Raw genomic sequence first — 27508 nt, forward strand, 5'->3', positions numbered from 1 at the left:
TCTCTCTCTCTCACCGTCTTGTCTCTCTCTCACCGTCTTGTCTCTCTCTCACCGTGTTGTCTCTCTCTCACCGTGTTGTCTCTCTCTCACCGTGTTGTCTCTCTCTCTCTCTCTCTCTCACCGTGTTGTCTCTCTCTCTCTCACCGTGTTGTCTCTCTCTCTCTCTCTCTCTCACCGTCTTGTCTCTCTCTCTCTCACCGTCTTGTCTCTCTCTCTCTCACCGTCTTGTCTCTCTCTCTCACCGTGTTGTCTCTCTCTCTCTCACCGTCTTGTCTCTCTCTCTCTCTCACCGTGTTGTCTCTCTCTCTCTCACCGTGTTGTCTCTCTCTCTCTCACCGTGTTGTCTCTCTCTCTCTCACCGTGTTGTCTCTCTCTCTCTCTCTCACCGTCTTGTCTCTCTCTCTCACCGTGTTGGCTCTCTCTCTCTCACCGTCTTGTCTCTCTCTCTCACCGTGTTGTCTCTCTCTCTCACCGTGTTGTCTCTCTCTCTCACCGTGTTGTCTCTCTCTCTCACCGTGTTGTCTCTCTCTCTCTCACCGTGTTGTCTCTCTCTCTCTCACCGTCTTGTCTCTCTCTCTCACCGTGTTGTCTCTCTCTCTCTCACCGTGTTGTCTCTCTCTCTCACCGTGTTGTCTCTCTCTCTCTCACCGTGTTGTCTCTCTCTCTCTCACCGTGTTGTCTCTCTCTCTCTCACCGTCTTGTCTCTCTCTCTCTCACCGTGTTGTCTCTCTCTCTCTCACTGTGTTGTCTCTCTCTCTCTCACCGTCTTGTCTCTCTCTCTCTCACCGTGTTGTCTCTCTCTCTCACCGTCTTGTCTCTCTCTCTCACCGTCTTGTCTCTCTCTCTCTCACCGTGTTGTCTCTCTCTCACCGTCTTGTCTCTCTCTCTCTCTCACCGTGTTGGCTCTCTCTCTCTCTCTCTCTCTCTCTCTCTCACCGTCTTGTCTCTCTCTCTCTCTCACCGTGTTGTCTCTCTCTCTCTCACCGTCTTGGCTCTCTCTCTCTCACCGTGTTGTCTCTCTCTCTCACCGTCTTGTCTCTCTCTCACCGTCTTGTCTCTCTCTCACCGTGTTGTCTCTCTCTCACCGTGTTGTCTCTCTCTCACCGTGTTGTCTCTCTCTCTCTCTCTCTCTCACCGTGTTGTCTCTCTCTCTCTCACCGTGTTGTCTCTCTCTCTCTCTCTCTCACCGTCTTGTCTCTCTCTCTCTCACCGTCTTGTCTCTCTCTCTCTCACCGTCTTGTCTCTCTCTCTCTCACCGTGTTGTCTCTCTCTCTCTCACCGTCTTGTCTCTCTCTCTCTCTCACCGTGTTGTCTCTCTCTCTCTCACCGTGTTGTCTCTCTCTCTCTCACCGTGTTGTCTCTCTCTCTCTCACCGTGTTGTCTCTCTCTCTCTCACCGTGTTGTCTCTCTCTCTCACCGTGTTGGCTCTCTCTCTCTCACCGTCTTGGCTCTCTCTCTCACCGTCTTGTCTCTCTCTCTCACCGTGTTGTCTCTCTCTCTCACCGTGTTGTCTCTCTCTCTCTCACCGTGTTGTCTCTCTCTCTCTCACCGTGTTGTCTCTCTCTCTCTCTCTTGTCTGTTCTCTCTCTCGTGTTGTCTCTCTCTCTCACCGTGTTGTCTCTCTCTCTCACCGTGTTGGCTCTCTCTCTCTCACCGTGTTGTCTCTCTCTCTCTCACCGTGTTGTCTCTCTCTCTCTCACCGTCTTGTCTCTCTCTCTCTCACCGTGTTGTCTCTCTCTCTCTCACCGTGTTGTCTCTCTCTCTCTCACCGTCTTGTCTCTCTCTCTCACCGTGTTGTCTCTCTCTCTCACCGTCTTGTCTCTCTCTCTCACCGTCTTGTCTCTCTCTCTCTCACCGTGTTGTCTCTCTCTTCACCGTCTTGTCTCTCTCTCTCTCACCGTGTTGGCTCTCTCTCTCTCTCTCTCTCTCTCTCTCTCACCGTCTTGTCTCTCTCTCTCTCTCACCGTGTTGTCTCTCTCTCTCACCGTCTTGTCTCTCTCTCTCACCGTCTTGTCTCTCTCTCTCTCACCGTCTTGTCTCTCTCTCTCACTGTGTTGGCTCTCTCTCTCTCACCGTCTTGTCTCTCTCTCTCACCGTCTTGTCTCTCTCTCTCACCGTGTTGGCTCTCTCTCTCTCACCGTCTTGTCTCTCTCTCTCACCGTGTTGTCTCTCTCTCTCACTGTGTTGTCTCTCTCTCTCACCGTCTTGTCTCTCTCTCTCTCACCGTGTTGTCTCTCTCTCTCACCGTGTTGTCTCTCTCTCTCACCGTGTTGTCTCTCTCTCTCACCGTGTTGTCTCTCTCTCTCTCACCGTGTTGTCTCTCTCTCTCTCACCGTCTTGTCTCTCTCTCTCTCTCACCGTGTTGTCTCTCTCTCTCTCACCGTCTTGGCTCTCTCTCTCTCACCGTCTTGTCTCTCTCTCTCTCACCGTGTTGTCTCTCTCTCTCTCACCGTCTTGGCTCTCTCTCTCTCACCGTCTTGTCTCTCTCTCTCTCTCACCGTGTTGTCTCTCTCTCTCACCGTGTTGTCTCTCTCTCTCACCGTCTTGTCTCTCTCTCTCACCGTGTTGTCTCTCTCTCTCTCACTGTGTTGTCTCTCTCTCTCACCGTCTTGTCTCTCTCTCTCACCGTCTTGTCTCTCTCTCTCACCGTCTTGGCTCTCTCTCTCTCACCGTGTTGTCTCTCTCTCACCGTCTTGTCTCTCTCTCACCGTCTTGTCTCTCTCTCACCGTGTTGTCTCTCTCTCACCGTGTTGTCTCTCTCTCACCGTGTTGTCTCTCTCTCTCTCTCTCTCTCACCGTGTTGTCTCTCTCTCTCTCACCGTGTTGTCTCTCTCTCTCTCTCTCTCTCACCGTCTTGTCTCTCTCTCTCACCGTCTTGTCTCTCTCTCTCTCACCGTCTTGTCTCTCTCTCTCACCGTGTTGTCTCTCTCTCTCTCACCGTCTTGTCTCTCTCTCTCTCTCCGTGTTGTCTCTCTCTCTCTCACCGTGTTGTCTCTCTCTCTCTCACCGTGTTGTCTCTCTCTCTCACCGTGTTGTCTCTCTCTCTCTCTCTCACCGTCTTGTCTCTCTCTCACCGTGTTGGCTCTCTCTCTCACCGTCTTGTCTCTCTCTCTCACCGTGTTGTCTCTCTCTCTCACCGTGTTGTCTCTCTCTCTCACTGTGTTGGCTCTCTCTCTCTCACCGTGTTGGCTCTCTCTCTCTCACCGTGTTGTCTCTCTCTCTCTCACCGTCTTGTCTCTCTCTCTCTCACCGTGTTGTCTCTCTCTCTCTCACTGTGTTGTCTCTCTCTCTCACCGTGTTGTCTCTCTCTCTCTCACCGTGTTGTCTCTCTCTCTCTCACCGTGTTGTCTCTCTCTCTCTCACCGTGTTGTCTCTCTCTCTCTCTCTCTCACCGTCTTGTCTCTCTCTCTCTCACCGTGTTGGCTCTCTCTCTCTCTCTCTCTCTCTCACCGTCTTGTCTCTCTCTCTCACCGTGTTGTCTCTCTCTCTCACCGTGTTGTCTCTCTCTCTCACCGTCTTGTCTCTCTCTCTCACCGTCTTGTCTCTCTCTCTATCACCGTCTTGTCTCTCTCTCTCACTGTGTTGGCTCTCTCTCTCTCACCGTCTTGTCTCTCTCTCTCACCGTCTTGTCTCTCTCTCTCACCGTGTTGGCTCTCTCTCTCTCACCGTGTTGTCTCTCTCTCTCTCACCGTCTTGTCTCTCTCTCAGACGAGGGCTGCGTCTAACGAAGAGCTGCACTTAGTTCACACGTAAGTCTCTTAGACCGCGTTTACACAAGTAGCCCCAATTCCAATATTTTTTGTTCGCTAATTGGTCTTTAAATTAAAAAAAATAAATAAATTGGAACCAATCAGATCATTTCTGAAATAGATGTGTTGTTGTAATTGGTCAAAAGACCATTAGTGGACAAAAGATCAGAATTGCGCTGCCTGTGCCTTTTAAATTGGGTGTAGAATGCCCAGTAAATATGTTTATATTTATTATTATTATTATTATTATTATTATAATATTTTCATGTGTTTGTTGTGTATCTAAACAGGAAGGAGCATGTAGAGATGCCGTTTCTCATGTTCATTATTCTATATTAACTGTGTTAAATGTATCTAACAGGAAGGAGTATGTAGATCTGATGAGGTCCACTCAGCATATGGACGAAGACCAGCTGAAGACGCTGGCTGACTCCTATGACTCAGTCTACATCCACCCTGTGAGTAACTGTTTCATTCAAACACCGATGATGTCCAGAGTTGAGATAACTACAGGCAACTCCGTTAATCATTCATTGATGTCAGTGGGAGGCTTGCTAGAAAATGTGAGTTAAGAGTACAAATCTCGAGTCAGAATATAGGCCCCTCTGTTGTTGAGTAATCAAGACCGTGGCAGTGGTGTCTCTCTCTCTCCCTCTCTGTCTCTCTCCCTCTCTGTCTCTCTCCCTCTCTGTCTCTCTCCCTCTCTGTCTCTCTCCCTCTCTGTCTCTCTCCCTCTCTGTCTCTCTGTCTCTCTGTCTCTCTGTCTCTCTCCCTCTCTGTCTCTCTCCCTCTCTGTCTCTCTCCCTCTCTGTCTCTCTCCCTCTCTGTCTCTCTCCCTCTCTGTCTCTCTCCCTCTCTGTCTCTCTCCCTCGCTGTCTCTCTCGCTGTCTCTCTCTCTACCTCTCTATCTTCTCTCTCCCCTGCCCCAGGAGTCATATACGTGTGCCAGTCTGGCTGTGGGCTCTGTTCTGCAGCTGGTTGATAAGGTCATGACCTCAGAGCTCCGGAATGGATTCTCTGTTGCTAGGTAAAATAATGATTTGTAATGTATAAACGTGACGCAGCTTAATCAGTCTGAGGATATTGTTTCCAACAGAAGTATTGAGAACATATTGAGTTGTGTTTTTTAATTGGCTGTGTGTCCAGACCTCCAGGCCACCACGCCCAGGTCGACCAGATGAATGGTTACTGTATGTTCAATAATCTGGCCATTGCAGCGCGCTACGCACAGACACGCCATCGAGTGGAACGGTGAGTCGCATCACTGATCGGTTGATTGGCTAGTTTTAAAAAATGTGTTTATTGGTTGATTGCAGAGTTCTGATTGGTTGATTGCAGAGTTCTGATTGGTTGATTGCAGAGTTCTGATTGGTTGATTGCAGAGTTCTGATTGGTTGATTGCAGAGTTCTGATTGGTTGATTGCAGAGTTCTGATTGGTTGATTGCAGAGTTCTGATTGGTTGATTGCAGAGTTCTGATTGGTTGATTGCAGAGTTCTGATTGGTTGATTGCAGAGTTCTGATTGGTTGATTGCAGAGTTTTGATTGGTTGATTGCAGAGTTCTGATAGTGGACTGGGATGTGCATCACGGCCAGGGGATCCAGTACATTTTCCAGGAGGATCCCAGGTAGGTAACACTACTGTGTTGTTCATCTGAACCTCAGTGGCTACGGATACAGACTTTCTTTATCTCAATTTTCCAAGGCTAAAAATCAGGATATTTCTGTGTATGTGCAGGATTTCTTTTTACGTAGCTGAGTGCCTTCATAATGGGAATTTTTGTTCAAATCGACTGCAGGGTTTTTATTTCAGCTGTTCAGAAACATGAGGCAGAGACATAGGCTACATCACCATGCTTCAGAAGAGGGTGAGTAAAAGAGAGAGCAGCAGCTACATGGAGGGAGAGCAGCAGCTACGTGAAGGGAGGGAGAGCAGCAGCTACGTGAAGGGAGGGAGAGCAGCAGCTATGTGAAGGGAGGGAGAGCAGCAGCTATGTGGAGGGAGGGAAAGAGAGAGCAGCAGCTACGTGAAGGAGGGGAGAGTGAACGTGGGGAGGGAGAGAGCAGCAGCTACGTGAAGGGAGGGAGAGCAGCAGCTACGTGAAGGAGGGAGAGCAGCAACGTGGAGGGAGAGCAGCAGCTACGTGAAGGGGGAGGAGAGCAGCAGCTACGTGAAGGGGAGGGAGAGCAGCAGCTATGTGAAGGGAGGGGAGGAGAGCAGCAGCTACGTGAAGGGAGGGAGAGCAGCAGCTACGTGAAGGGAGGGAGAGCAGCAGCTATGTGGAGGGAGGGAAAGAGAGAGCAGCAGCTACGTGAAGGGAGGGAGAGCGAGAGCAGCAGCTACGTGAAGGGAGAGGGAGGGAGAGCAGCAGCTACGTGGAGGGAGAGAGAGCAGCAGCTACGTGAAGGGAGGGAGAGAGAGAGAGAGAGAGCAGCTACGTGAAGGGAGGGAGAGCAGCAGCTACGTGAAGGGAGGGAGAGCAGCAGCTACGTGAAGGGAGGGAGAGAGAGAGCAGCAGCTACGTGAAGGGAGGGAGGAGAGCAGCAGCTACGTGAAGGGAGGGAGAGAGAGAGCAGCAGCTACGTGAAGGGAGGGAGAGAGAGAGCAGCAGCTACGTGGAGGGAGGGAGAGCAGCAGCTATGTGGAGGGAGGGAAGAGAGAGCAGCAGCTACGTGAAGGGAGGGAGAGAGAGCAGCAGCTACGTGAAGGGAGGGAGAGAGAGAGCAGCAGCTACGTGGAGGGAGAGAGAGCAGCAGCTACGTGAAGGGAGGGAGAGAGAGAGCAGCAGCTACGTGAAGGGAGGGAGAGAGAGCAGCAGCTACGTGAATGGAGGGAGAGAGAGCAGCAGCAATGTGGAGGGAGGGAGAGCAGCAGCTACGTGAAGGGAGGGAGAGCAGCAGCAATGTGGAGGGAGGGAGAAGGAGAGCAGCAGCTACGTTAGAAAAACTAATGTGTGTGTAAAATAACACATGCGCAGAACGTGATCCTTTGAGGAAGAGGTTTACGGGGGGGTGGGTGGTCGAGGGGCGTGGGCGAAAAACTCTGTTTCCGTACACCTGACCAAATATATGGCTGTCATATGATGTGAGGAGAGGAGTGATGTAATCCCCCCCCCTCTTTCCCTCTCGTCTTGTCTCTTTCTCTCCTCTCTCTCCTCTCTCTCCTCTCCTCTCTCTCTTCTCTCTCCTCTCTCTCCTCTCTCTCTCTCTCCTCTCTCTCCTCTCTCTCTCCGGTCAGCGTTCTGTACTTCTCAGTCCACAGATATGAGGAGGGTTTGTTCTGGCCCCATCTGCCCGAGTCAGACAGCAGTGCTGTGGGCACCGGTTCTGGGGAGGGATACAACATCAACCTGCCCTGGAATAAGGTACTAGTTACTGGACTAGTTAAGCCTCATCTACCTCTGCTATCGTATTATCTCCTAAGGTACTAGTTACTGGACTAGTTAAGCCTCATCTACCTCTAATATAATATAATATATAATATAATAATAATAATATCGTATTATCTCCTAAGGTACTAGTTACTGGACTAGTTAAGCCTCATCTACCTCTGCTATCGTATTATCTCCTAAGGTACTAGTTACTGGACTAGTTAAGCCTCATCTACCTCTGCTATCGTATTATTTCCTAAGGTACTAGTTACTGGACTAGTTAAGCCTCATCTACCTCTGCTATCGTATTATCTCCTAAGGTACTAGTTACTGGTCTAGTTAAGCCTCATCTACCTCTGCTATCGTATTATCTCCTAAGGTACTAGTTACTGGACTAGTTAAGCCTCATCTACCTCTGCTATCGTATTATCTCCTAAGGTACTAGTTACTGGACTAGTTAAGCCTCATCTACCTCTGCTATCGTATTATCTCCTAAGGTACTAGTTACTGGACTAGTTAAGCCTCATCTACCTCTGCTATCGTATTATCTCCTAAGGTACTAGTTACTGGACTAGTTAAGCCTCATCTACCTCTGCTATCGTATTATCTCCTAAGGTACTAGTTACTGGACTAGTTAAGCCTCATCTACCTCTGCTATCGTATTATCTCCTAAGGTACTAGTTACTGGACTAGTTAAGCCTCATCTACCTCTGCTATCGTATTATCTCCTAAGGTACTAGTTACTGGACTAGTTAAGCCTCATCTACCTCTGCTATTGTATTATCTCCTAAGGTACTAGTTACTGGACTAGTTAAGCCTCATCTACCTCTGCTATCGTATTATCTCCTAAGGTACTAGTTACTGGACTAGTTAAGCCTCATCTACCTCTGCTATCGTATTATCTCCTAAGGTACTAGTTACTGGACTAGTTAAGCCTCATCTACCTCTGCTATCGTATTATCTCCTCAGTGTTTACCTTGTATTCTGTTTTCCTGATGTTGTCGTATCGAGGGTTGTTTTCCTGATGATGTCGTATCGAGGGTTGTTTTCCTGATGTTGTATCGAGGGTTGTTTTCCTGATGTTGTATCGAGGGTTGTTTTCCTGAGGATGTCGTATCGAGGGTTGTTTTCCTGATGTTGTCGTATCGAGGGTTGTTTTCCTGATGTTGTCGTATCGAGGGTTGTTTTCCTGATGTTGTATCGAGGGTTGTTTTCCTGATGTTGTTGTATCGAGGGTTGTTTTCCTGATGTTGTCGTATCGAGGGTTGTTTTCCTGATGATGTTGTATCGAGGGTTGTTTTCCTGATGATGTTGTATCGAGGGTTGTTTTCCTGATGATGTTGTATCGAGGGTTGTTTTCCTGATGATGTTGTATCGAGGGTTGTTTTCCTGATGATGTCGTATCGAGGGTTGTTTTCCTGATGATGTCGTATCGAGGGTTGTTTTCCTGATGTTGTCGTATCGAGGGTTGTTTTCCTAATCTTGTCGTATTGATATTTTGTCTAGTAGTTTGTAAAATATGGTGACATTGATGTCTGTTCTTTCCCTTTGTTCGACAGATTGGAATGAAAGATGCAGACTACGTTGCCGCATTCCAGCAGCTTCTTTTGCCTGTAGCCTACGAGGTATAGTCGTTGAGATGGTTGTTAGACTTCCTCAATCATTTGGGTTTTAGATAACGTAATAGAACATAGAACATTCGAACGATGTTCTTTGAATAATAAGAACATTCGAACGATGTTCTTTGAATAATAAGAACATTCGAACGATGTTCTTTGAATAATAAGAACATTCGAACGATGTTCTTAGAATAATAAGAACATTCGAAAGATGTTCTTAGAATAATAAGAACATTCGAACAATGTTCTTAGATTAATAAGAACATTAGAATAATAGGAACATTCGGACGATGTTCTTAGAATAATAAGAACATTCGGACGATGTTCTTTGAATAATAAGAACATTCGAACGATGTTCTTTGAATAATAAGAACATTCGAACAATGTTCTTTGAATAATAAGAACACTCGAACGATGTTCTTTGAATAATAAGAACATTCGAACGATGTTCTTTGAATAATAAGAACACTCGAATGATGTTCTTAGAATAATAAGAACATTCGGACGATGTTCTTTGAATAATAAGAACATTCGGACGATGTTCTTCGAATAATAAGAACATTCGGACGATGTTCTTTGAATAATAAGAACATTCGAACGATGTTCTTTGAATAATAAGAACATTCGGACGATGTTCTTTGAATAATAAGAACATTCGGACGATGTTCTTAGAATAATAAGAACATTCGAACGATGTTCTTTGAATAATAAGAACATTCGAACGATGTTCTTTGAATAATAAGAACATTCGAACGATGTTCTTAGAATAATAAGAACATTCGAAAGATGTTCTTAGAATAATAAGAACATTCGAACAATGTTCTTAGATTAATAAGAACATTCGAACGATGTTCTTAGATTAATAAGAACATTCGGACGATGTTCTTAGAAGAATAGGAACATTCCGATGTGATTTTCCCCCATAACAGTTTGTTTGTTGCAGTTCCAGCCTCAGCTTGTCCTGGTGGCAGCAGGCTTCGACTCTGTGATAGGTGATCCCAAGGTAAGGAGAACCAAATATTAATGTTCTTTATCTACAAGTTGATGTGATACAAAAGAATATGATTTCTGAAAGATGTGTGTTTTTACCCTAGGGAGAGATGTCTGCCAGTCCTCAGTGTTTCTTTGTTCTGACTCACATGCTGCTGGGCCTGGGATGTATATGATTTCTGAAAGATGTTGTGTGTTTTTACCCTAGGGAGAGATGTCTGCCAGTCCTCAGTGTTTCTCTGTTCTGACTCACATGCTGCTGGGCCTGGCTCAGGGGAAGTTGCTGTTGGTTCTCGAGGTAACAACAAACCACTCTACATGTCTTTTATTTAGCTTCGATCACACATTCAGCCCAAATCAGATCTTTGGATGAAAATTACAGGCCTCTCTCATCTTTTTAAGTGGGAGAACTTGCACAATTGCTGGCTGACTAAATACCCTTTTGCCCCACTGTAGCTTCGATCACACATGCAGCCCAAATCAGATCTTTTGCCACTAATTGGTCTTTTGACCAATCACTTTAGATCTGGCCACTAATTGGTATTTTGTCCAATCACATCTGATCTTTTGTCACTCATTGGCCTTTTGACCAATCACACCAGATATTTTCTCAATAATTGGGCAAATGAAAATGATTCTGCTGCCTGTGTAAACGCTGAGTTGGGGTAGGTTGAGTTGGCTTCCATACCACATTATATATCTACGTTAACTGCGTGCGCCCCACTTTTATGGTTAAAGTCCATGTGTGTTGACTGAAAGTTATAGTGAGTGACGTTGGTGCCGCTTGTTTGATGGTTTCAGGGAGGATATAACCTACAGTCCACAGCAGAAGGGGTATGTGCCTGTCTGAGGTCACTATTGGGGGAGTCCTGCCCCCGCTTGGGGTCACCATCCATCCCGAGTGACAGTGCCCTGAAATCCATGTCCAGGTCTATCTCTGCTCTGTACCCTTACTGGACCAGTCTGCAGGTACTGGGTAAGTACTGGAGAACCCCTTCATAACCCCTTCATAACCCCTCATAACCCCTTCATAACCCCTTATAACCCATCATAACCCATTCATAACCCCTTATAACCCCTTATAACCCCTCATAACCCATCATAACCCCTCATAACCCATCATAACTCATTCATAACCCACTCATAACCCCTTATAACCCATCATAACCCATTCATAACCTCTTATAACCCCTCATAACCCATTCATAACCTCTTATAACCCCTCCATAACCTCTTATAACCCATTCATAACTTCTTATAACCCATTCATAACCCCTCATAACCCATTCATAACCCTTATAGCCCATTCATAACCCCTCATAACCCATCATAACTCATTCATACCCCCTTATAACCCCTTATAACCCATTCATAACCCCTCATAACCCATTCACCCCTCATAACCCTCATTCTTATAACCCATTCTTACCCCCTTAACCATTCCTTCTTATAACCCATTCATAACCCCTCATAACCCATTCATAACCCCTCCATAACCCCTTATAGCCCATTCATAACCCCTCATAACCCATCATAACTCATTCATACCCCTTATAACCCCTTATAACCCATTCATAACCCCTCATAACCCATTCATAACCCTCATAACCCATTCATAACCCTCATAACCCCTTATAACCCATTCATAACCCCTCATAACCCCTTATAACCCATTCATAATCCTTTAAACCCATTCATAACCCTTATAACCCCTCATAACCCATTCATAACCCTCCATAACCCCTTATAACCCATTCACCCCTTTAACCCATTCATAACCCCTTATAACCCTCCATAACCCCTTATAACCCATTCATACCCCCTCATAACCCCTTATAACCCTTATAACCCCTCATACCCCTTTATAACCTTTATAACCCATTCATAACCCCTCATAACCCATTCATAACCCCTTATAACCCATTCATAACCCCTCATAACCCATTCATAACCCCCTTATAACCCCTTATAACCCATTCATAACCCCTCATAACCCCTCATAACCCATTCATAACCCCTCATAACCCATTCATAACCCCTCATAACCCATTCATAACCCCTCATAACCCATTCATAACCCCTTATAACCCCTTATAACCCATTCATAACCCCTCATAACCCATTCATAATCCTTTAAACCCATTCATAACCCCTTATAACCCATTCATAACCCCTTATAACCCCTTATAACCCATTCATAACCCCTTATAACCCATCCATATCCCCTTATAACCCCTCCATGACCCCTTATAACCCCTTCATAACCCTTTAAACCCATTCATAACCCCTTATAACCCCTTATAACCCATTCATACCCCTTATAACCCATTCATAACCCCTCATAACCCATTCATAACCCCTTATAACCCTCATAACCCTTCATAACCCTTCATAACCCCTCCAACCCCTCATAACCCCTTATAACCCATTCATAACCCCTCCATAACCCCTTATAACCCATTCATAACCCATTCAACTTATAACCCATTCATAACTCCTTAAACCCTCATAACCCATTCATAACCCCTCCATAACTTATAACCCCTTATAACCCTTCATAACCCTTCATAACCCATTCAATCTTATAACCCATTCATAACCCTCATAACCCATTCATAACCCCTTATAACCCCTCATAACCCTTCATAACCCCTCCATAACCCCTTATAACCCATTCATAACCCCTCCATAACCCCTTATAACCCATTCATAACCCATTCATACCCCCTTATAACCCATTCATAACTCCTTATAACCCCTCATAACCCATTCATAACCCCTCCATAACCCCTTATAACCCTTATAACCCTTCATAACCCATTCATAACCCCTTATAACCCATTCATAACCCCTTATAACCCATTCATGGTATAACCCATTCATAACCCATCATAACCCCTTATAACCCTTCATAACCCCTTATAACCCCTTATAACCCATTCATAACCCCTCATAACCCCTTATAACATTCATAACATCATAACCCATTCAAGACATCAAGAACATTGGGACAGGTGAACCCTCACCCATCATAAGACACAGGAACATGTGGGACAACCCCTTATAACCCATTCTAAGATCACAAGATTCATACCCCATCATAACCCATTCATGACCCCTTATAACCCCTCATAACCCATCATGGGATAACCCCTGAGAACCAATCTAACCCATTCATAACATTCATAACCCATCATAACCCATTCATAACCCCTTATAACCCCTAAACCCACCATAACCCATTCATAACCCCTTATAACCCATTCATAACCCATCATAATCATTCATAACCCCTCCACACAGGAACATCATGGGACAGGTGAGAATCAATATAAGACCCTTATAACATTGGGACAACCCTCATAACCCAATAACCCCTCATAGACACAGGAACATTATAACAGGTTCATCAACCCCTTATAAGACACAGGAACCCATTGGGACTTATAACCCATCCAGAATCAATCTTATAGACACAGGAACATGTGGGACAGGTTATAACCCCTTCATAACCCTTTAAACCCATTCATCAACCCTTATAACCCTTATAACCCATTGGGACCCCTTATAACCCATTCAGACACAAGAACATGTGGGACATAACCCCTCATAACCCTTCATAACCCCTCCATAAGATTCATAACCCCTCCATAACCCCTTATAACCCATTCATAACCCATTCATACCCCCTTATAAATTCAGAACATATAACCCATTCATAACCCCTTATAACCCCTCATAACCCATTCATAACCCCTCCATAACCCCTTAGAATCAATCATAAAGACACAGGAACATGGGACAGGTGAGAATCAATCTTATAAGACACAGGAACATGGGACAGGTTATAACCCATCAATTATAAGACACAGGAACATGTGGGACAGGTTATAACCCCTCAACCCCTTATAACCCACAGGAACATTCATAACCCCTTATAACCCCTCAACCCATCATAAGACACAGGAACATGTGGGACAGGTGATAACCCATCAATCTAAGACACATAGAACATGTAACCCCTTATAAGGTGAGAATCAATCTAACCCAATAACACAGGAATAATCATAACCCATTCATAACAGGTGAAAATCAATCTAACCCCCTCATAGAACATACCCCCTTATAACCCCTTATAACCCATTCATAAGACAAAGAACATGTGGGACAGGTGAGAATCAATCAAAGACACAGGAACATGTGGGACAGGTGATAATCAATCATAAGACACAGGAACATGTGGGACCCCTTGAACCCTCATAACCCATTCATACCCCTTATAACCCCTTATAACCCATTCCTAATCCTTTAAACCCACACTTATAGAACATATGGGACATTGAGAATCAATTAAAGACACCCTTAGAACATAACCCATTCCTAATCATTTAAACCCACTTATAACCCCTTATAACCCATTCATAATCTTTAAAATCATAAGACACAAGAACATGATGTGGTTTGACAGGGAGGAATCAATCAAAGACACAAGAACATGACCCCAGGGACAGGTGAGAAAGCTCAATGAAGAGACAGCCTGGACCTGAACGGGCCTGTGGGACAGAGGATGATGGAACATCACAACATGTGGGACAGGTGGGAATCAATCAAAGACACAAGAACATGTGGGACAGGTGGGAATCAATCTAAGACACAGGAACATGTGGGACAGGTGAGAATCAATCAAAGACACAAGAACATGTGGGACAGGTGAGAATCAATCAAAGACACAAGAACATGTGGGACAGGTGAGAATCAATCTAAGACACAAGAACATGTGGGACAGGTGGGAATCAATCAAAGACACAAGAACATGTGGGACAGGTGAGAATCAATCTAAGACACAAGAACATGTGGGACAGGTGAGAATCAATCTAAGACACAAGAACATGTGGGACAGGTGAGAATCAATCAAAGACACAAGAACATGTGGGACAGGTGAGAATCAATCAAAGACACAAGAACATGTGGGACAGGTGAGAATCAATCAAAGACACAGGAACATGTGGGACAGGTGGGAATCAATCAAAGACACAAGAACATGTGGGACAGGTGAGAATCAATCGAAGACACAGGAACATGTGGGACAGGTGAGAATAAATCTAAGACACAAGAACATGTGGGACAGGTGAGAATCAATCTAAGACACAAGAACATGTGGGACAGGTGAGAATCAATCTAAGACACAGGAACATGTGGGACAGGTGAGAATCAATCAGACACAGGAACATGTGGGACAGGTGAGAATCAATCTAAGACACAGGAACATGTGGGAATCAATCTAAGACACAAGAACATGTGGGACAGGTGAGACACTGAGGCCCTGTCCAGAAACATATCCCCCTCCCTGGAAAGCAGTCCCAGTTGTCACTCAGTGGAAACTCCTGGCTAAATAAAATAAATATGAAATCATCCCCTATCCCTCAGGGCTCCTTCACTATCCAGCCGTAGCCTCATGTTGAATGTATGGAAATGATGATGTTATTTTGGTTGTTGGCAGCCACCACCCAGAGCTTCCCCAGAGGATCCAGTGTATCTTCTCTCGTCATGACGACCTGGGCTTGGTGTCCCGTTGCCTGAGGATACCGGCTCGACTTGCCTTAGAGGAGGAGCTGGCTCTGTGCCACAGGTAACTTCTACCAAGAACAAATTAAAGATATAGGACTATTACTGGTCGTATAGGGTTATTACTGGTCGTATAGGACTATTACTGATCATATAGGACTATTACTGGTCATATAGGACTATTACTGGTCATATAGGACTATTACTGGTCATATAGGACTATTACTGGTCATATAGGGTTATTACCGGTCATATAGGACTATTACTGGTCATATAGGGATTACTGGTCATAGGACTATTACTGGTCACATAGGACGATTACTGGTCATATAGGACTATTACTGGTCACATAGGACTATTACTGGTCATATAGGACTATTACTGGTCATATAGGAGATTACTGGTCATATAGGACGATTACTGGTCATATAGGACAGATTACTGGTCATATAGGGTTATTACTGATCATATAGGACGATTACTGGTCACATAGGACTATTACTGGGACAGGGGTTATTACTGGTCGTATAGGACTATTACTGATCATATAGGACTATTACTGATCATATAGAACTATTACTGGTCGTATAGGGTTATTACTGATCATATAGGACGATTACTGGTCATATAGGACTATTACTGGTCGTATAGGGTTATTACTGGTCGTATAGGACTATTACTGATCATATAGGGTTATTACCGGTCATATAGGACTATTACTGGTCATATAGGACTATTACTGGTCATATAGGACATTACTGGTCGTAGGGGTTATTACTGATCATATAGGACGATTACTGGTCATATAGAACTATTACAGGTATAGGGTTATTACTGATCATATAGGACGATTACTGGTCATATAGGACTATTACTGGGTATAGGGTTATTACTGGGTATAGGACTATTACTGATCATATAGGGTTATTAGAACTATTACTGGTCATATAGGACTATTACTGGTCATAGGTGATTACTGGTCATATAGGACTATTACTGGTCACATAGGACGATTACTGGTCATATAGGACTATTACTGGTCACATAGGACTATTACTGGTCATATAGGACTATTACTGGTCATATAGGACGATTACTGGTCATATAGGACGATTACTGGTCATATAGGACGATTACTGGTCATATAGGACGATTACTGGTCATATAGGGTTATTACTGGTCATATAGGACTATTACTGGTCATATAGGACTATTACTGGTCATATAGGGTTATTACTGGTCATATAGGGTTATTACTGGTCATATAGGACTATTACTGGTCATATAGGGTTATTACTGGTCATATAGGGCTATTACTGGTCATATAGGACTATTACTGGTCATATAGGGCTATTACTGGTCATATAGGGTTATTACTGGTCATATAGGACTATTACTGGTCATATAGGACTATTACTGGTCATATAGGACTATTACTGGTCATATAGGACTATTACTGGTCATATAGGGTTATTACTGGTCATATAGGGCTATTACTGGTCATATAGGACTATTACTGGTCATATAGGACTATTACTGGTCATATAGGACTATTACTGGTCATATAGGACTATTACTGGTCATATAGGGTTATTACTGGTCATATAGGGCTATTACTGGTCATATAGGGCTATTACTGGTCATATAGGACTATTACTGGTCATATAGGGCTATTACTGGTCATATAGGACTATTACTGGTCATATAGGACTATTACTGGTCATATAGGACTATTACTGGTCATATAGGACTATTACTGGTCATATAGGACTATTACTGGTCATATAGGGCTATTACTGGTCATATAGGACTATTACTGGTCACATAGGACTATTACTGGTCATATAGGACTATTACTGGTCATATAGGACTATTACTGGTCATATAGGACTATTACTGGTCATATAGGACTATTACTGGTCATATAGGGTTATTACCGGTCATATAGGGTTATTACCGGTCATATAGGACTATTACCGGTCATATAGGACTATTACCGGTCATATAGGGTTATTACCGGTCATATAGGGTTATTACCGGTCATATAGGATGATTACTGGTCATATAGGATGATTACTGGTCACATAGGACTATTACTGGTCATATAGGACTATTACTGGTCATATAGGGTTATTACTGGTCACATAGGGTTATTACTGGTCACATAGGACTATTACTGGTCGTATAGGGTTATTACTGGTCGTATAGGACTATTACTGATCATATAGGGTTATTACCGGTCATATAGGACTATTACTGGTCATATAGGATGATTACTGGTCATATAGGACTATTACTGGTCGTATAGGGTTATTACTGGTGTATAGGACTATTACTGATCATAGGGTTATTACTGGTCATATAGGGCTATTACTGGTCATATAGGGTTATTACTGGTCATATAGGGCTATTACTGGTCATATAGGACTATTACTGGTCATATAGGACTATTACTGGTCATATAGGGTTATTACTGGTCATATAGGGTTATTACTGGTCACATAGGACTATTACTGGTCATATAGGACTATTACTGGTCATATAGGACTATTACTGGTCATATAGGACTATTACCGGTCATATAGGGTTATTACTGGTCATATAGGGTTATTACCGGTCATATAGGGTTATTACCGGTCATATAGGGTTAATAGGGTTATTACTGGTCATATAGGGTTATTACTGGTCATATAGCGTTATTACTGGTCATATAGCGTTATTACTGGTCATATAGGGTTATTACTGGTCATATAGGATTATTACTGGTCATACAGGGTTATTACTGGTCATACAGGGCTATTACTGGTCATACAGGACTATTACTGGTCATATAGGACTATTACTGGTCATATAGGGCTATTACTGGTCATATAGGGCTATTACTGGTCATATAGGGTTATTACTGGTCATATAGGGTTATTACTGGTCATACAGGGTTATTACTGGTCATACAGGGTTATTACTGGTCATACAGGGTTATTACTGGTCATACAGGGTTATTACTGGTCATACAGGGCTATTACCGGTCATATAGGACTATTACTGGTCATATAGGGTTATTACTGGTCATATAGGGTTATTACCGGTCATATAGGGTTATTACCGGTCATATAGGGCTATTACCGGTCATATAGGGTTATTACGGTCATATAGGGCTATTACGGTCATATAGGGCTATTACCGGTCATATAGGGCTATTACTGGTCATATAGGGCTATTACTGGTCATATAGGACTATTACTGGTCATATAGGGTTATTACTGGTCATATAGGACTTACTGGTCATATAGGACTATTACTGGTCATATAGGGTTATTACCGGTCATATAGGGTTATTACCGGTCATATAGGGTTAATAGGGTTATTACTGGTCATATAGGGTTATTACTGGTCATATAGCGTTATTACTGGTCATATAGCGTTATTACTGGTCATACAGGGTTATTACTGGTCATACAGGGTTATTACTGGTCATACAGGGTTATTACTGGTCATACAGGGTTATTACTGGTCATACAGGGTTATTACTGGCCATATAGGGCTATTACCGGTCATATAGGACTATTACCGGTCATATAGGGTTATTACCGGTCATATAGGGCTATTACCGGTCATATAGGGCTATTACCGGTCATATAGGGCTATTACCGGTCATATAGGGCTATTACCGGTCATATAGGGCTATTACCGGTCATATAGGACTATTACTGGTCATATAGGGTTATTACTGGTCATATAGGGTTATTACTGGTCTGTAGTGTGTTATTACTGGTGTACAGGTGCTGTACTGGTCATGTGTGTGTAGTGTGTATCTCCTGTGTCTGTAGGGTTTTACTGGTCATATAGGGTTATTACTGGTCATACAGGGCTATTACTGGTCATATAGGGTTATTACTGGCCAGAGTACTGTCATAGTTGTGTATCTCCTGTGTCTGTAGTGTGTTGATGTGTCTGTAGTGTGTATCTCCTGTGTCTGTAGTGTGTTGATGTGTCTGTAGTGTGTATCTCCTGTGTCTGTAGTGTGTATCTCCTGTGTCTGTAGTGTGTTGATGTGTCTGTAGTGTGTAGTGTGTATCTCCTGTGTCTGTAGTGTGTTGATGTGTCTGTAGTGTGTTGATGTGTCTGTAGTGTGTATCTCCTGTGTCTGTAGTGTGTTGATGTGTCTGTAGTGTGTTGATGTGTCTGTAGTGTGTATCTCCTGTGTCTGTAGTGTGTTGCCGTGTCTGTAGTGTGTTGATGTGTCTGTAGTGTGTTGATGTGTCTGTAGTGTGTATCTCCTGTGTCTGTAGTGTGTTGCCGTGTCTGTAGTGTGTAATATAATGTTATTTATCACATGCGCTTGAATATAACAGGTGTCGACTTTACTGTGAAATGCTTCCTTACAAGCCCTGAACCAACACAATTAAAATAGGAAATAAACAATAATTATGCTCCCTACAAGGAGTACCGGTACTGAGTCAATGTGTAGGGGTACGAGGTAGCTGAGGTAATATGTACAGTTGAAGTCAGAAGTTTTCACACCAAAGTACGTTCATCTCTAGGAGACAGAACGCGTCTCCTTCCTGAGCGGTATGACGGCTGCGTGGTCCCATGGTGTTTATACTTGCGTACTAGTGTTTGTACAAATGAACGTGGTACCTTCAGGCGTTTGGAAATTGCTCCCAAGGATGAACCAGACTTGTGGAGGTCTACAATCTTTTCTGAGGTCTTGGCTGATTTCTTTTGATTTTCTCATGATGTCAAGCAAAGAGGCACTGAGTTTGAAGGTAGGCCTTGAAATACATCCACAGTTACACCTCCAATTGACTCAAATGATGTCAATTAGCCTATCAGAAACTTCTAAAGCCATGACATCATTTTCTGGAATTTTCCAAGCTGTTTAAAGGCACAGTCAACTTAGTGTATGTAAACTTCTGACCCACTGGAATTGTGATACAGTGAATTATAAGTGAAATAATCTGTCTGTAAACAATTGTTGGAAAAATGACTTGTGTCATGTACCGACTTGCCAAAACTATAGTTTGTTAACAGGAAATGTGTGGAGTGGTTGAAAAAGGAGTTTTAATGACTCCAACCTAAGTGTATGTACACTTCCGACTTCCACTGTAGGTAGGGTTTAAAGTGACTAGTCAATCAGGATAGGTAATTAACAGAGTAGCAGCTGTGTGTGTGTGTCATTAATGTACCAACAAATAAACATGGGGGTCAATGTAAATTGTCCCGGTAGCTATTTGATTAATCGTCTGTCAGTCTGATGGCTTGGGGGATTGAAGCTGTTCAGGAGCGTTTTGGTCCTCGACATGGCGCTCTGGTACCAATTTACTGTGCGGTAGCAGAGAGAAGAGTTTATGGCTCGGGTGGCTGGAGTATGGTTTTTTTCTTTTTTTGGGGCGGGGGGGGAGGGCTTCCCCTGACACCGTCTGGTATAGAGGTCCTGGATGACAGTGAGCTTGGTCCCAGTGATGTACTGGGCTCTACGCACGACCCTCTGTGAGGCCTTACCTCGGACGCCAAGCCATCATTTATTTGTTTTTATTTATTACCTTTTTGTTTTAACTAGGCAAGTCAGTTTAAGAACAAATTGTTATTTACAATGACGGCCTACCAAAAGGCAAAAGGACTCTGTAGAACTTATTGAGGTTGTGAAGGTCCATGCTAAATCTTTTCACGCTTCTGAGGAGGGAGAGACGTTGTCGTGCCCTCTTCTGAGGAGGGAGAGACGTTGTCTTGCCCTCTTCTGAAGGGGGAGAGACGTTGTCGTGCCCTCTTCTGAAGGGGGAGAGACGTTGTCGTGCCCTCTTCTGAAGGGGGAGAGACGTTGTCGTGCCCTCTTCTGAAGGGGGAGAGACGTTGTCGTGCCCTCTTCTGAGGAGGGAGAGACGTTGTTGTGCCCTCTTCTGAGGGGGGAGAGACATTGTCGTGCCCTCTTCTGAGGGGGAGACGTTGCCGTGCCCTCTTCTGAGGGGGGAGAGACGTTGTCGTGCCCTCTTCTGAGGGGGGAGAGACGTTGCCGTGCCCTCTTCTGAGGAGGGAGAGACGTTGTCGTGCCCTCTTCTGATGAGGGAGAGACGTTGTCGTGCCCTCTCCTGAGGGGGGAGAGACGTTGTCGTGCCCTCTTCTGAGGGGGGAGAGACGTTGTCGTGCCCTCTTCTGAGGGGGGAGAGACGTTGTCGTGCCCTCTTCTGAGGGGGGAGAGACGTTGTCGTGCCCTCTTCTGAGGAGGGAGAGACGTTGCCGTGCCCTCTTCTGAGGGGGGAGAGGCGTTCGTGCCCTCTTCTGAGGGGAGAGACGTTGCCGTGCCCTCTTCTGAGGGGAGAGCGTTGCCGTGCCCTCTTCTGAGGGGAGAGACGTTGCCGTGCCCTCTTCTGAGGGGGGAGAGACGTTGTCGTGCCCTCTTCTGAGGGGGAGAGACGTTGTCGTGCCCTCTTCTGAGGGGGGAGAGACGTTGTCGTGCCCTCTTCTGAGGGGGGAGAGACGTTGTCGTGCCCTCTTCTGAGGAGGAAGAGACGTTGCCGTGCCCTCTTCTGAGGGGGGGGGAGACGTTGTCGTGCCCTCTTCTGAGGAGGAAGAGACGTTGCCGTGCCCTCTTCTGAGGAGGGAGAGACGTTGCCGTGCCCTCTTCTGAGGGGGGAGAGACGTTGCCGTGCCCTCTTCTGAGGGGGGAGAGACGTTGCCGTGCCCTCTTCGTGTGTGGACCATGATAGATGTTTAGTGATGTGGACACAGAGGCACTTGTCTGTGATCAGGCCGTTATGTCGTCGGCCAAACGTAATAATGGCGTTGGAGTCGTGCGCGGCCTTGTAGTTGTGGCGGGCCCCCGTGTTGAGGATCAGCGTGGCGGATGTGTTGTTATCTACCCTCACCACCTGGGGGCGACCCGTCAGGAAGTCCAGGATCCAGTTGCAGAGGGAGGTGTTAAGTCCAAGGTTCCCAAGCTTGGTTACGAGCTTGGAGGGCACTATGGTGTTGAACGCTGAGCTGTAGTCAATGAACAGCATTCTCACATAGGTGTTCCTTTTGTCCAGGTGGGAAAGGGCAGTGTAGATTGCATCATCTGTGGATCTGTTGGGGCGGTATGTGAATTGGAGTGGATCCAGGGTTTCTGGGATGATGGTGTTGATGTGAGCCATGACCGAGCCTTTCAAAACACTTCATGGCTATAGATATGAGTGCTACGGGGCTATAGATATGAGTGCTATGGGGCTACAGATATGAGTGCTACGGGGCTATAGATATGAGTGCTATGGGGCTACAGATATGAGTGCTACGGGGCTATAGATATGAGTGCTATGGGGCTACAGATATGAGTGCTACGGGGCTATAGATATGAGTGCTATGGGGCTACAGATATGAGTGCTATGGGGCTACAGATATGAGTGCTACGGGGCTATAGATATGAGTGCTACGGGGCTATAGATATGAGTGCTACGGGGCTACAGATATGAGTGCTACGGGGCTATAGATATGAGTGCTACGGGGCTACAGATACGAGTGCTATGGGGCTACAGATATGAGTGCTACGGGGCTATAGATACGAGTGCTGCGGGGCGGTAATCATTTAGACAGGTCACCTTGGTGTTCTTGGGCACAGGGACTATGGTGGTCTGTTTGAAACATGTTGGTATGACAGACTGGGTAACGAGTACATCGTATTTAATGATCTGGAGGATGATGTCATAATGCTGTTTGTCTGTTTGTTTACGGGGCGAAGACAAACCCACATTTCCACATTGCGTGGACAATCCATAAAAACATTTTTTTCTCCAATAATAATTATTTTTTATTATTATTATTATTATTATTTCAAATGTTGTAATTCTGTGAATGTGTCTAATCTGTGTCTGTAGCTTGGAGCACATAGCCAAGATCAAGGCCACAGAGGGAATGAAGACGAGGGACCTTCACAGACTGGGAGATGAGTACAACTCTATCTTCATCAGTACTGAGAGCTACAGGAGCGCCCGGTTGGCCGCTGGGGCCTGCTTTAATGCAGTACAGGCTGTTCTGACGGGACAGGTTGAACATTACCTCCATCACGTTGACCTCTAACCCCGCTGTGTCCAGTAAATGTTAAAAGTTATAGGCACTCAGGCTGCCTTTTGTGAGGACATAGTTTCCTGAATGAATTACTGTAAAGCCGTAAAAATGCTGTTGCGAAGCTTAAATGACTTGACGAAGGGTTTTTAAATTCTTCGTAAAGTCTTTGAAAAAGTGATGTTTGTTCGAAAGAGCACAGCCTTTTATTCAACAACATAGTTGTATCAGACTTAGGGTTACACAATTCCCCTAAACTTTCCCCAATTACCCAGCATTCCAGGCTGTTGGATTCCTGGATTTCCTGATTATTCCTTCCTGATTCCAGGTATTTTCCAACTGGGATTTTTTGGAAAACTAGGGAATTTTGGGGGAAGTTCCTGGAATTTTGCAACCCTATTTATCAGACTGTTGTATGTCCCCCAGGTCCGTAATGGCGTGGCCATCGTGCGCCCCCCTGGTCACCATGCCGAGAAGGACGCTGCCTGTGGGTTCTGTTTCTTCAACACCGCCTCCCTGACTGCCCGATACGCCCAGTCCATCTCCCAGAAGCCCCTGCGGGTCCTCATCCTGGACTGGGATGTTCACCATGGCAACGGAACACAGCACATCTTCGAAGAGGATGACAGGTACCTAGCCGTGCCTGGTCCATTTCTGGTGCACTGCTTTTGACGAGGGCCCAGAGGGGTTCTGTTGTGCTGCTTTTGACGAGGGCCCAGAGGGGTTCTGCTGTGCTGCTTTTGATGAGGGCCCAGAGAGGTTCTGCTGTGCTGCTTTTGACGAGGGCCCAGAGGGGTTCTGCTGTGCTGCTTTTGACGAGGGCCCAGAGGGTTCTGCTGTGCTGCTTTTGACGAGGGCCCAGAGGGGTTCTGCTGTGCTGCTTTTGATGAGGGCCCAGAGGGGTTCTGCTGTGCTGCTTTTGATGAGGGCCCAGAGGGGTTCTGCTGTGCTGCTTTTGATGAGGGCCCAGAGGGGTTCTGCTGTGCTGCTTTTGATGAGGGCCCAGAGGGGTTCTGCTGTGCTGCTTTTGATGAGGGCCCAGGGGTTCTGCTGTGCTGCTTTTGATGAGGGCCCAGAGGGGTTCTGCTGTACTGCTTTTGATGAGGGCCCAGAGGGGTTCTGCTGTGCTGCTTTTGATGAGGGCCCAGAGAGGTTCTGCTGTGCTGCTTTTGATGAGGGCCCAGAGGGGTTCTGCTGTGCTGCTTTTGACGAGGGCCCAGAGGGGTTCTGCTGTGCTGCTTTTGACGAGGGCCCAGAGGGGTTCTGCTGTGCTGCTTTTGACGAGGGCCCAGAGGGGTTCTGCTGTGCTGCTTTTGATGAGGGCCCAGAGAGGTTCTGCTGTGCTGCTTTTGATGAGGGCCCAGAGAGGTTCTGCTGTGCTGCTTTTGACGAGGGCCCAGAGGGGTTCTGCTGCTCTCCTCTCTCCATCCAGGGTCCTCTCCCTCACTAACTCCAACCCTCTCCTCTCTCCATCTAGTGTCCTCTCCCTCACTAACTCCAACCCTCTCCTCTCTCCATCCAGTGTCCTCTCCCTCACTAACTCCAACCCTCTCCTCTCTCCATCCAGTGTCCTCTCCCTCACTAACTCCAACCCTCTCCTCTCTCCATCCAGGGTCCTCTCCCTCACTAACTCCAACCCTCTCCTCTCTCCATCCAGGGTCCTCTCCCTCACTAACTCCAACCCTCTCCTCTCTCCATCCAGGGTCCTCTCCCTCACTAACTCCAACCCTCTCCTCTCTCCATCCAGGGTCCTCTCCCTCACTAACTCCAACCCTCTCCTCTCTCCATCCAGTGTCCTCTCCCTCACTAACTCCAACCCTCTCCTCTCTCCATCCAGTGTCCTCTCCCTCACTAACTCCAACCCTCTCCTCTCTCCATCCAGTGTCCTCTCCCTCACTAACTCCAACCCTCTCCTCTCTCCATCCAGTGTCCTCTCCTCACTAACTCCAACCCTCCTCCACTCTCCATCCAGTGTCCTCACTAACTCCAACCCTCCTTCCACTCTCTCCATCCAGGGTCCTCTCCCTCACTAACTCCAACCCTCTCCTCTCTCCATCCAGGGTCCTCTCCCTCACTAACTCCAACCCTCTCCTCTCTCCATCCAGGGTCATCTCCCCTCACTAACTCCAACCCTCTCCACTCTCCATCCAGGGTCCTCTCCCTCACTAACTCCAACCCTCTCCTCTCTCCATCCAGGGTCATCTCCCTCACTAACTCCAACCCTCTCCTCTCTCCATCCAGTGTCCTCTCCCTCACTAACTCCAACCCTCTCCTCTCTCCATCCAGTGTCCTCTCAGGCCCTCACAGTAACTCCAACCCTCTCCTCTCTCCATCCAGTGTCCTCACTAACTCCAACCCTCTCCTCTCTCCATCCAGGGTCCTCTCCCTCACTAAGAGGTCCAACAGTGGTCCTCTCCTCTCTCCATCAGTGGGTCCTCTCAGTATCCTCACTAACTCCAACCCTCTCCTCTCTCCATCCAGGGTCATCTCCACCAGTGGTCACTAACTCAGTGGTCAACCCTCTCCTCTCTCCATCCAGTGTCCTCTCCCTCACTAACTCCAACCCTCTCCTCTCTCCATCCAGTGTCCTCTACATCTCCCTGCATCGCTACGAGGATGGGACCTTCTTCCCTACTTCCGAGGACGCTCACTACAACAGAGTGGGCGAGGGGAAGGGAGCAGGGTTCAACGTCAACATCCCCTGGAACGGAGCCAAGATGGGCGACGCGGAGTACCTTGCAGCTTTCCACTCAGTGGTCAGGCCCATCGCTAGAGAGGTACAGTATCCTTCCACTCAGTGGTCAGGCCCATCGCTAGAGAGGTACAGTATCCTTCCACTCAGTGGTCAGGCCCATCGCTAGAGAGGTACAGTATCCTTCCACTCAGTGGTCAGGCCCATCGCTAGAGAGGTACAGTATCCTTCCACTCAGTGGTCAGGCCCATCGCTAGAGAGGTACAGTATCCTTCCACTCAGTGGTCAGGCCCATCGCTAGAGAGGTACAGTATCCTTCCACTCAGTGGTCAGGCCCATCCCTAGAGAGGTTCAGTATCCTTCCACTCGGTCTCTCTCTCGGTCTCTCTCTCGGTCTCTCTCTCGGTCTCTCTCTCGGTCTCTCTCTCGGTCTCTCTCTCGGTCTCTCTCTCGGTCTCTCTCTCTGTCTCTCTCTCGGTCTCTCTCTCGGTCTCTCTCTCGGTCTCTCTCTCTCTCTCTCTCTCTCTCTCTCTCTCTCTCTCTCGGCATAAGAAACATATGTTTATATATCGATATTAAACAAAAGTGAAATAAATATGAACACTAAACATTACACTCACCAGAGTTCCAAAATAATGACATTTCAAATGTCATATTATGTCTATATACAGTGTTAAAGTGGTGAAGCCTTAAACAGTTGGTTTCTCCCACTCTGTAGTTTGACCCGGGCCTTAAACAGTTGGTTTCTCCCACTCTGTAGTTTGACCCGGGCCTTAAACAGTTGGTTTCTCCCACTCTGTAGTTTGACCCGGGCCTTAAACAGTTGGTTTCTCTCCCACTCTGTAGTTTGACCCGGGCCTGGTTCTGGTATCGGCAGGGTTTGATGCAGCCAGAGGGGACCCTCTAGGAGGGTACCAAGTGACCCCCCCGGGCTATGCCCACCTCACCCACCTCCTGATGGGCCTGGCAGGCGGCAGAGTATTGGTCATCCTGGAGGTTAGTGGTCTGCATTAACACACACACACACACAGGCACCCACGCACAGGCACACACACATGCACACGCAGGCACACACACACACACACACACACACACACACACACACACACACAGTCATGCGTATACACATAACTTTGATGATACAGTCGTGGCAATACAAGGTTATAACATCTACAGAAAAGACAGAAATGCCAATGGTGGAGGTGCTGCTGTTTATATTCAGAACCACATTCCTGTAAAGATTAGAGAGGATCTCATGTTAAATACTGGTGAAGTAATATAGCTACAGGTTAATCTGCCTCACCTGAAGCCCATTCTGGTGGGAAGCTGCTATAGACAGTCAGTATCTGGATAATGTTAAATACTGTTGTGGTAATATGGCTACAGGTTCATCTGCCTCACCTGAAGCCCATTCTGGTGGAAAGGCACACACCTGTCTATATAAGGTCCCACAGTTGACAGTGCATGTCAGAGAAAAAAACCAAGCCTT

General features: G+C 46.1%; 1 protein-coding gene and 1 long non-coding RNA gene across 2 annotated transcripts in view; both read left to right on the top strand.

The window, feature by feature from the left end:
- Positions 1-27508, top strand: part of hdac6 (histone deacetylase 6) — a 48624-nt gene that overhangs the window by 11975 nt on the left and 9141 nt on the right. Inside the window, 17 exon segments of the mRNA XM_052484167.1 lie at positions 3709-3749; positions 4111-4207; positions 4679-4776; positions 4896-5000; positions 5308-5376; positions 6987-7113; positions 8679-8744; positions 9682-9741; positions 9937-10026; positions 10530-10708; positions 12730-12759; positions 14238-14324; positions 15229-15357; positions 23141-23309; positions 23754-23956; positions 25912-26104; positions 26866-27015. Coding sequence (XP_052340127.1) covers positions 3709-3749; positions 4111-4207; positions 4679-4776; positions 4896-5000; positions 5308-5376; positions 6987-7113; positions 8679-8744; positions 9682-9741; positions 9937-10026; positions 10530-10708; positions 12730-12759; positions 14238-14324; positions 15229-15357; positions 23141-23309; positions 23754-23956; positions 25912-26104; positions 26866-27015 — 1893 coding nt within the window.
- On the top strand, positions 14355-15196 carry LOC127913092 (uncharacterized). The gene is made up of 3 exons (XR_008084685.1): positions 14355-14400; positions 14439-14514; positions 14553-15196. It is a non-coding gene; the product is annotated as an uncharacterized LOC127913092 (long non-coding RNA).

The sequence above is a fragment of the Oncorhynchus keta genome, chromosome 28 (genome assembly GCF_023373465.1).
Source record: "Oncorhynchus keta strain PuntledgeMale-10-30-2019 chromosome 28, Oket_V2, whole genome shotgun sequence".
Lineage (NCBI taxonomy): Eukaryota > Metazoa > Chordata > Actinopteri > Salmoniformes > Salmonidae > Oncorhynchus > Oncorhynchus keta.